General features: G+C 36.0%; 2 protein-coding genes across 2 annotated transcripts; both read right to left on the reverse strand.

Moving 5' to 3' along the window:
- Nucleotides 1-102: 102 nt before the first annotated feature.
- On the reverse strand, nt 103-2851 carry LOC104235084 (uncharacterized). Its single transcript, XM_009788761.2, has 3 exons — nt 2694-2851; nt 1573-1866; nt 103-1443 (listed from the first exon to the last, which is right to left on the reverse strand). The coding sequence occupies exons 2-3, from the start codon at nt 1851-1853 to the stop codon at nt 612-614; spliced, it is 1113 nt and encodes a 370-aa protein (XP_009787063.1). The 5' UTR covers nt 1854-1866; nt 2694-2851; the 3' UTR covers nt 103-611.
- Nucleotides 2852-3659: 808 nt separating this feature from the next.
- On the reverse strand, nt 3660-8999 carry LOC104235083 (3-phosphoinositide-dependent protein kinase 2). Its single transcript, XM_009788760.2, has 11 exons — nt 8340-8999; nt 7388-7568; nt 7227-7279; nt 6888-6989; nt 6704-6812; nt 6540-6618; nt 6267-6432; nt 4989-5123; nt 4702-4868; nt 4105-4327; nt 3660-4000 (listed from the first exon to the last, which is right to left on the reverse strand). Exons 1-11 carry the CDS (start codon nt 8517-8519, stop codon nt 3917-3919), a joined length of 1479 nt encoding a protein of 492 aa, XP_009787062.1. The 5' UTR covers nt 8520-8999; the 3' UTR covers nt 3660-3916.
- Between the last annotated feature and the right edge of the window lie 1849 nt (nt 9000-10848).

Raw genomic sequence — 10848 nt, forward strand, 5'->3', positions numbered from 1 at the left:
AAGGGTTGAATGCAATCTTTTTTTAAATTCAAAAACCATTTCTTCTCTTTCCCTTCTTACAAGAATAATTATATACAACCAAAATATAAAGCAATTTGCACAGAGCAGAATCATACCAAATAAAATTTAATCATCTGTTAAACTCGGCTAGAAACATAATCTAGGTGAATATAAGCAATTTTACACTTCAGCACTGCCGAATTGAGGATCTAATTGCCAGCTCTAGGACAAAAGGATCAAACTGTAGATTCTGTAACTCTATAAGATATCACTTCGATAAATGGAAGATAAGGTAACAATTGTACTTCAACTCTTCTACCTTAGGCACATTACAGATTCTTCACTCATCTTTGCAGTTAGTTGATATGTATGATTCTTTGATGCTAGAGTGCAGTAAATACTACCCTGATCAAATATCTAATAGCTGCACGGGGAAACGAATATGCAGAAGCCAGGATGGTAAAACTCCAAAAAAGGTTGGTTTGGATCAGCCGTACCTACATGATTCATGTTGCAGCGGATAAAAGTACAACATGAAGATTTTAACTAGCTGATAATGCGGTAAGACAAACCAACATGCTCTCTCTTGTCATGAAATTGCTTAAGTCTCTTCAAGTTTCTTCAGATTGGAATGCAAGGTCAATCTTTTCAACATGAACATTGCCGTCATAGTCAATTTTGTAGGAGATGTCAAGGCCTTCCAAAATAAGGTGGTAAACAATATCATCAGGAAAATGAAGTGTCTCTTGACTGTCATCATCTTCAAGCGTTACATTATCCTGGCAGTCTGAATTCTGAGAGATCATGCTGCTATTTTCAGTCTTATGAGGCCGAATTCTCTGAGATACTGATCGAATGTCCCATGACAGCACTTGTTGAATCAAGTTTTGAAATTCAGTAGGAGAAGTATAAAGGGATATCTTCTTCTTCTTCTCTGTTATTCTTGACCAACAATGGTCAAGAGAGGCAGAGAAGTCGTGAGAGAAGTTAACAGATGCTACAGCTAACATATTATCCACCTTTACCCAACCGGGGACCATTGCTCCAGGGATACTATCACAATATGGAAGATATGGCTTAATATCAAGAACTGGAGTTCCATCAACTAAATCAACACCAGAAATGAAAACTTTATTGCCATCCACAACATCAACCTTTGCAACAGTGAGGCCTATAGGGCATGGACGATGGGGAGATCTTGTCGCAAAGACACCCATCCTTTCTCCTTTCAGCCTTGGTACTCTTACCTTTGCCTTGAACTTAGATTGAGATGGATGCTTCCATAACTTGTCAAGATCCGTATTTAGATGAAAGACATACATTATCCAGCAGTGAGAATAGCCTTCAAGACCCTCAAGAGATGCAGGTGGAACTCGAGTTGGATCAAATACTAAACATGCTCTAGCAAGAGGTACAATCAAAGGTTGCCTTGGAGTCCCATTCCTAATGAAAAATATTAATGCCACACAATATTATTTACAGTACCATCAATAATAAGAAACCCTACAATAAAACACAATGTTAATGCAGTTTTGACTTTTTAGGAAAAAAATTAAAACAAGAAAATGTTACCTCGTGGAGAAGCATGACTGAGTGATTGCAATAGGTGCCAAAGGATATGAATTATTAGAATTATTTGAGTTGGCTTTCCTCAATGCCTGTTGAGCTCTAATGCGGCCTTGCCTCTCAGCACTGCATTTTTGCAATGCAGCCTTCAAAGATATTTCCAACTCTCGGATTTTCTCCTCATCAGCTCTTGTCTTTCTTCTCCAAAATCCAACACCTGTGGCTGCTGCTAATGTAGAAAGCGCCACGAATACTATGGAGACTGTTAGCAATTTGGTCGCCGCCATGAAAATTAATGACCTTGAACGAAAGACGATCAATAAATATTAATGATCTTCCTCATTTGGGAATTTAGAGAAAAATAAAATGAAGTTACAAGTTTAATAATTTTATAGGAGTTTTTGGCTAAAAACATCTCTGAACTATGGTCCAAACCTAAAATACATCCCTTAAATCTCTCAATTCTATCCCTCCCGCCCGATTATGTTCCAACTTCATCGAAACTAAGGCTTCAAAAACTAAACTTTCTTTCATTCTGAACTTCATAGAATAATCTAGAGCAAAGTTAGAGGAAGAAGAGATTATAGCAGGTTATTCTCCTAAACCAAAACACGTGACTTCCCCCCTAAATCTCCTGGTCAAAAGTAGAGCTTTTAATCACCACAGGTGGGTGATGACTTATCATGGAACAACTCAGTGAATTTCGCGTTACTTTCTGCAGTACTTCAACTATATGGGTATTTTTATCAATTGAGAGTTTTCCTGATAAGATGGAGGCACTTTTGCGCTAATTCATACACCCAGCAGTCTACTACATAAATGAACTAAAAGATGCTAAATTTAACTCCCTGAATAATGGGACTTGAAATTTACACATAACATAAATGCAATCTCTTTCAGGAATTTTAGCAAACAGGTAAGGGGCATCTCAACACTGACTTAGCATTTTTTTTTGGACAAGGACTGACTAAGCAGATCTTAATTATTGAATGGTTATACAATAGTCTCTTTCAAGATGAAGAAATGAAGAGAACAGAAACTAACTAATCCCACTCGTCAACTACATTAGCCAATTAAAACACTGCTGGAACAAGAAAGTCGAGAAAGATTATGGACTTGACGTTTACCTTGTTTCATGAAGCGCAATTACAGTGTAGTACGGCAAATTGTAGCTCTTCCAGTTTTAATGGCGTAAAAGAGTTGTAGTTCAAAATGAAAGAAAAGTTCAGCTTTTTTTAAGCCTTTTCGCTGAAGGTTGAAGACAGGGAGGCACGAAAATCAGAATATGGATACTAAACGGAAGGGATGTGTTTTGTTAACTAGTTTATGGTTTCCCAATTATAATCATTTAAATTTTTGAATTCTAAATTAATAATTTGTACATATTCAATATTTTTTTTTAAGACAAATATGGAGTTTAAATTAAAGCTACTAGTTTCGGCTGAATCAATAACATGTATTCTAGCTCCGCCCTTAGGTGGAAGCATGAATGCTAGACTTGCAATGGCAAAAAAGTTGTAAATTTTGAAGGCTACAACTCTTTGTGCTTTATACATGGAAATTGAGTTTAAAGCCTTGCTTGGATATAATGCATATCTCATATTTGCTGATGAAGATGTACACGCTATACAAGGAGAGCGTTGGGATTTGCGAATGATTATTTATAGTAAATGACTGTTATATAAGTATGCTCCTCTTTTGGACAAATCTTGACCTTACTGAAGTAATATTATGATTTCTTTTGAAAAAGAAAAAAAGATGGTGTGTGACAGGAGTGTAACTTGATTTAATTTATAAGGCCAACCAACATATACCAGATCCTCATCAGTAACTACAAAACTTGGCCCTACAATCACATTCATTTAAAACTATAATCATCAGAAATCAAAATGTCTTAAGCATAATCATGACTTTCTTCTGCTGTGGTATATATTTATAATTCTCAAGTTCCACAAACATAGTCTGCTTGAAAAATGAAAATAACAACTAACAATATATTCAGTATATTCCCACAAGTGAGGTCTGCGGAGGGTAGTTTGTACTACCTTGTCAGGTAATGAACAATGAAAATAAATGGCACTTAATCAAAATAATAGAGAGCGAAAGAGCTGACAAATCAGCTCTCCAAGTTCTTTCAATTAGAACTTCTGTCCTTGCAAGTCTGTAAAATACAAATGTGTGAGCTTCATCCGAGGAAAGTGTGGTGAAAATTTCTACAAGAAGTAAAGCTGTAAAATTTAGTGTTTGATAAGAATTCTTTGGGAGGATCCAACTGTTTCTGGATTCCCCGTACGCTCTACAATTCCCTTACATTTGCAAAGAATGTGTAGTCGAAACAAAAAGACCAGAATCACCGGTTCTGGAGAGCTTCAATCGCCTTTTTCCACTGCTGTGCTCGTTGTTTAGAATCCTCAAATGACATAACTTTCTTTGGCTGTATGATCACAAGTTGAACGAAATAGTTAAACTCGAGATGAGTTGGCAAAAGCTAATAACAGCTTCACTACCAATATACAATGAAAAGCAAAGGGACTTAACTGTACAAATCTTGAACTGTGAAGGGCTAGTGACTTGAATACTAAGATCATTAGGATTGTCGGACCATATAATGTTCCCTTTGACCACCAATTTTGAGGGATCTACATAAATCAACTTTGGTTTATTTGTTAGGATTAGCTGAACTTTCTTGTTTGTAAGTTTCTGTATCTTTTTCACCATGGAAATCATGAGAACAGATTCACCAGGTTCCAAAAACTGCTTCCTGTTGATGTCATCACAAGAAACAAATTAACACGAATTAGTTATGAACAGGGAAGAGAGAGAGAGAATATAGCCCTTACGTACTTATGAAGCTCTATTAAAAAGGATAACGAGATAATTGCTTCTCAGGTCTCAGGTTTAAATCCCAACGGAGGCAAAACACTAGGTGATTTACTCCCATTCGTCCAAGCCTAGGTGGACAGCGATAAAGAGTTACCTGATATATGTTGCTGGTGAGAGAGTAGGTATCCCGCGGAACTAGATGAGGTGCGCACAAACTAGCCCAGACATCACCGTTAAAATAAAAATTGCATAAAAAATATTCCGGAGTGTTTTTCATTATGTAGGTAAGTAAGCAGAAGTTCAGGATCCTACCATTTTGAATCAAAAGAGTCGATCGATGCAAGCCTGGTGATGCTACCAGTTTCAGAAGTTGATGTAGCACCGCCATTTCCATCGCTAGGTCTAACTGAACCATCGCCAATATGCGATGGATTCCATGAAGGATCTTGTTCGTCGCCACTGCTATGAGTTGACGGGGCCTAAATGATTCGAACTAGCACTTCAATAATTGTATAAATGTCTAACCGGAAAAGAAATATCTCTCAGGACAAAATAAAATGAGGCTTGAATGACTAAAACATAAAGAGGGAATGACTTACTTTTGGCTCCATAGCAAGCTTTGGAGGAGTTTGTGACCTTAAATTCTCCCAATCAATCCCATTAAAAAAAGGATGATTTTTCAGCGAAGCATAACCATCAGGTCCAGCACCAGGTCTTCTGCTAGGATCAATATCCTGAGATGTTGGAGCATTTAAGCCAGTCAGGCAGAAAAGAGAAGATCAATACGAAAATGTATCTAGCATACCACAGACATTTTCCACCCAACTCGAACTTCTATAACCTTAATCTTCATAGAAACCCGTAAAAGACATTGTGACAATCGCTAGCATTAGCACAAATGTTCTGCTCCCGAAATATCAACTACATCTCCTTGAATCATGCATTGACTTCTTATTACAGTACCTCCTCCTCCCTACTTACCATTAAAATATACAAATATGTAAAAAGCTCCTTTCCCTCCCTGCACTCCCCCAAAAAATTTCCACCAAAGGGTAAGGGGGAAGAAAAAGGAGAATTCTTTCAGTTTATGTTACTCTTGCCTCTTTAACCCACATTACACAAGCGGTTTTTTGTTCAGAACTGGAAAGCACTAGCTGCAGTGACCAAAATTTTATATCTGGCAAAACTGCACTCAATATTCTAAGCTTCTGCCCCCTCAATATTTTCAACGTTGAACAACTATATCCTATTAGCAAGGAATTAAGTGAAGCCTGATAACGATTTATAAATAAAAACAAAACTTTGTTCTCCACAAAACTCTTAGCTTTCATATCTCCCAACAAAAAAGAGATCTTTCCATTAGCAAGGTATCCAATGCATATTATAAATAGGTATAAAATTGCATCTTCGTACCGTCTCAAAACCACAAAAAACATTCAAGTAACATCACTTCGGAGGGATTATTCCCTGTTCTATTCAGAAGAGAAAGATAGGTCGATAGACAAATATATGCTCCATACTACCAAGAACAAACTAGATATAACTTTTGATCAGAAATATTATAACTTCACCAACAAAGCTGGTCATCCCTCACTTCAAGCAGGTATATAATTTAAAGTAAAAACGCTACACTGTTTAAGTAACAAACTTGAAAGTCCTGAGAATCAGTTTAAAGTGATGAAGTGATAGTTCTAGATAACCTCAAGCAGAAAGATAAGTTGTGAAAGCTTCAGCAATAAAACTTAAAGATGAAGTTCAGTCAAATGGGGAAGCATAAAAAATTTAAGACATAAAAGGAATAAAGGTAAAATAATAGGGGAAGAAAAAAGAGGAACCACAGGATGGAAGTGAAGGTTAAGTATGAAATAGTAGCTCACCAGCAACTGATCAATAAGATCTCTGGCTTCATTTGAAAAATAATTTGGAAATCTGATATCTCTGGCAATGATTCTTTGGAAGATGAGCCATTCACTGGCATCTTTAAATGGAGAAGTTCCCGAAAGCATTTGATACAACGTGCATCCAAGTGCCCAAAGATCATTTCTGGTACGATATGTCCAGAAAACGAATAATGATGTTAGACATATAGGATTCATATGCAACACAAAGAAGGGAAAAACTTGGCTTTTCCGAAGCATTGAAATCCATACCCAAAAGTCGCAGGAGAAGAATTTAAAACTTCAGGAGGGACATAAGCAGCTGTTCCCACAAAAGTACAGGCTTTGTCATCTGGATAAAAGAAAAACAACCAATCCAATAATGAGGAAGACAACAACATACTCTCACGAGCGTCCTCATAGAAAGCAATATTTACCTGATGCCGCGTTTGGAAGGACTGTTATTCTGCTATCCTGCATTGGCTTTACGCTGCCAAAATCCGCAATTTTAATATGTCCATCTGAACTAAGAAGCAGGTTCTCTGGCTGCCAATAAGCGAACTGTAAGAATCCCCCACCCGTCATATATTATTCACGCAACAGTCCACTTTGTCAAAATACCTTAATGTCTCGATGAATCAATCCCATACTATGTATATATTCAAGAGCATCTACAACTTCAGCTGCATAAAAACGTGCCTCGTCTTCAGACAAACGGCCTTTCTGCACCCACCAAAGTTAAAAGCACACTATACATCAGACAAGTAGTCACAAACTTTGGAGAAGAGAACTACTTTGAAGAAAGGACGGAAACATTTTCAGTAAATTCACGAAAATACCAATATTCGACAGGAAAAAACACAAATATACAGGAAACTTTTGTGAAGATGTTCATTCTTTTGTGGCACTTCATATAACAACAAAAAAGAGTACATGCATCAAAGTTCTTCATTTACTTACCCTTGTTATTTGATCAAAAAGCTCTCCACCTTCACAAGACTCGAGCGCCATGTCTTCAGAATACAGCCAAATACAATTAAATTAGACAAACCAAAGTTCCACACCAGAATGCAGACAATGGAGGAAAAAGACTCATAATGAAGAATATATAAATTACTCACACAGCGAAAAAGTGTCTTGAAAGGTGAAGAATAGTCGGACAACACCAGGATGATCTAGCTGATCAAGTACAATACGCTCTAGTTTCACATAAGCCGTCTTATTCTCCTTAGTGATGAACTTTTTGTCCATGATCTTCAACGCATAAACATTCCCGGTATCTTTCTTTTTTGCTCTAACAACCTGATATATCATAGAAAGTAAGTAACTAGTAAATGGTAAAACTAAACTTGATACAGATAATTAAGCATGACACCATAATTCCCATTCAAATTAAACTTAACTTGGTAAAATTCAATTTGAGGAGTGTGATCTTTAATTAATTACACTAAGTTTTTTCTTATTCTTCTTTTTGACAAATCAGATATATTCTATATATAACACACCAAGTCAGTGTCAAAAATGAGAATCTTCTATTTACACCAAAAGCAAATGAAACAAGAATGAGTTTTTAACATTCCTAACATCATTAATGCCATGAAACATTTCTTTTATGAGTATTAATCTCTTCAAATGAACATCCTCTTACCAGAAAATTCAGAAAAAACTTCAAATATAAACTACACTAAATTATATTCTTCACTTTGGCCTAGAAACTACATTTCTGCAAACTCAAAGACAATGACCATTCTTTTCTCATTTTCTCTTGTGCAGAGGCTTTTTATGATAGGACTAGCTCAATAGAACCCTTCCCCCCCCCAACCCCCTCCCCCCACACACAAAAACATTGTTTTAACTATAAATTTTCCAAAAGAGAAGCATAGGAAACACAAGTATCAAACGCCAACAAAGGAGAATGAAAATGAAGGTAAAGGAGCTAAAAGAATTATTATTATTATCACAGCTAAGCACAAATTTGAGGAAATAAAAACCAACAGTACAAATGCTACCAAAATTGAAATATTTTAGGAAATGACATAAAAAGATAAGGAAGAGAGAAAAAAAAAGACTGACCTTGGAATAAGAACCAACACCATAGATCTTTCCCAATTCAAAATCTTGAATTGTAAAATTCTCCTGTGGTGCTCTGAATGCAAAACTCTTAGATCTCTGAGTAGTATTAGGAGCTGAATTATTCTGAATTTTTAGCTTTGCATCAAATTCTTTCTCCATTTCACCTTCCAATGCCAACATTTCACCCTTAAAAATCCAATCTTTTCACCACCCCACAACCTTATTTTGTTCAAACAATATAATATATTTATATTTAACAGAAAAAGATTGGATTTTTTTCACAGCAAATGATGAAATAGCAGAAAAAGAGAGAAACCCATGACACATCAGATCATATTTTCTTTATATATTCTCTCTTTTTTTAAAGAGAGACCAAACTGATAAAGCAAATTCCATATGTCAAAGGCAGACACCCAAAAGCAAATGATTCCTTATACATGCAAATATCTTTCTATATTTCCATAAAAAATTAAATTTAAAAGAAAAATAAAGAGAGAGAGAGACACCAGTAATTATGTCTATATATGTGTATATAAAGGTGAGAGCTTTATTTAGGTTTCTTTCTTTTTTTCCTTTTCTCTAAACCCTAGAAAGCAAAGGTGATTAAGATTAAAGATTCAGAAGAAAAGGGAAGAAGGAGACATTGATGAATAATAGCACAATGCTTGTAATAATATGTTATGGGGATTGAAGAGCACATGAAAATGAATGATGGGTATCATTTCATTTTTGCAATTCCATTCCAAAATCCAATTTCTTTGAAAATATTTTAATATAAATTGAATTTTTTGAGTAAGTTAATACTTCATATGTCCCATTTTATGAAGTTTAAGAAAGAAATACCTTTAAAATTTGTGATCTAAAGCATAAGTATTTATATGGTTGTAAAATAAAAGTTGAAGATTAAATTATTTTTAAATATAAAAAAAATTGGAAAAAAAATACACCATTTAAATTAGGAGAGAGGAAGTATATAGAGTATTTTTTTTTATGTATATAACAAATATATATGTATAGGTCCTAAAATGTAGGGTAGGGGAGAGGATGATATTGCTACCTATGATTGGGGATTCCTTCAAAAATGGCATTAGTTACATTGCATGCTGCCATTACATTGGTTTTACTGTCACTTTAAATAATGGGATTCTTTGGATTTTACAAGATCTATTTTTTTATTTTTTTTGTGCAAGTACATTTTAAAAAAAAATTCGTGCAAATTCCCTTCTTGGGAAATAAAAAGGGTAAAGTTTTCTAGGGCCTTACCTTGTAACCGGTGCTTGGATGTATTGATGAATAGCTTCAACTGTCAGCGACCCAAAACCAATCGTTGCGACGGCGCCTGTGTGGAACTAGGCAAGCTAATTACTCAACTATTTCAACATAACTAAAAGCTTTGAAAAATACGGAAGCAATTAATATTTAAGGAAAAACTTTTTGAAAATAGAAAATAAGTTCGTAATTCAATACAATCCTCTCCCAAAACCGGAGGGTCACCGAGTACATGAGCCTCTATACCGGGATACAATCTACTATAACGTCTAAGGAATAAGAGCTGAAGTACACATAAAGATAATAACGGAGAGTCAAAGCCTGTGAACGCCATGTAGCTACCTCAATAGTCTTCCGAGATCTTGACTCCACACTCAGCAGCCACCGTGACCAAAAGCACTTGGATCTGCACACGAGGTACAGAGTTTAGCGTGCGTACAACCAACTCAATAAGTAAAAAATTCAAACTTTGGACTGAAAAAAGTGACGAACTCAACCGGCACAGTTCAATATAGAAATAACAATGCAGACACGTACACATGCTTTCAAGTTTGATAGGTAACTCAAAACAGGAAAATGGATCAAATCTGAATGATATGGAGAATATAACTCCTCTACTTCTATATGCCAATGCGCGTGCCGTATGTGCCGCACCATGCTAACAGCCTCATGTGCTCACACTCTCAAATGCTCAATCGCTCAATACTATATATGGCCCATACGACCTAGGGAAGATCCATCCCGAAATAAATACATCACTAAGTATCAGTCACCCAGTATTGAGTAAGGCCAATCCAGCCCGTGGAGAAGATCCTTCTCCGGGTATATAATGCTTCGGACAATATTCATGTCCAAGGAAGATCCATCTCTCAATATAATCAACCGCGCTCACTGGAGCTGTGTGCAGACTCTGAAGGGGCTCCTTCAGCCCAAGCGCTATCATAAATCAGTATAACCGCTGCAATGTGCAACCCGATCCCATAAATGTCATTCATAATGAGGCCCTCGGCCTCACTCAATCATCAATCTCTCTAATCTCTCTCATGGACTCACAATGTCATAAAGCTAGCCCGAAAATAATGATATGATGTATCAATAAATAACAACAGAGACTGAGATATGATATGAAATGAATGAATATGACTGAGTACGAAGTATCAATGAAATCAGTAAGACAACAACAAAAATCGACCACTATAGGTCTCAACAGTACCGGCATAAAGCCTAAACATGATATCTA

Source organism: Nicotiana sylvestris, chromosome 5, assembly GCF_000393655.2.
Source record: "Nicotiana sylvestris chromosome 5, ASM39365v2, whole genome shotgun sequence".
NCBI lineage: Eukaryota > Viridiplantae > Streptophyta > Magnoliopsida > Solanales > Solanaceae > Nicotiana > Nicotiana sylvestris.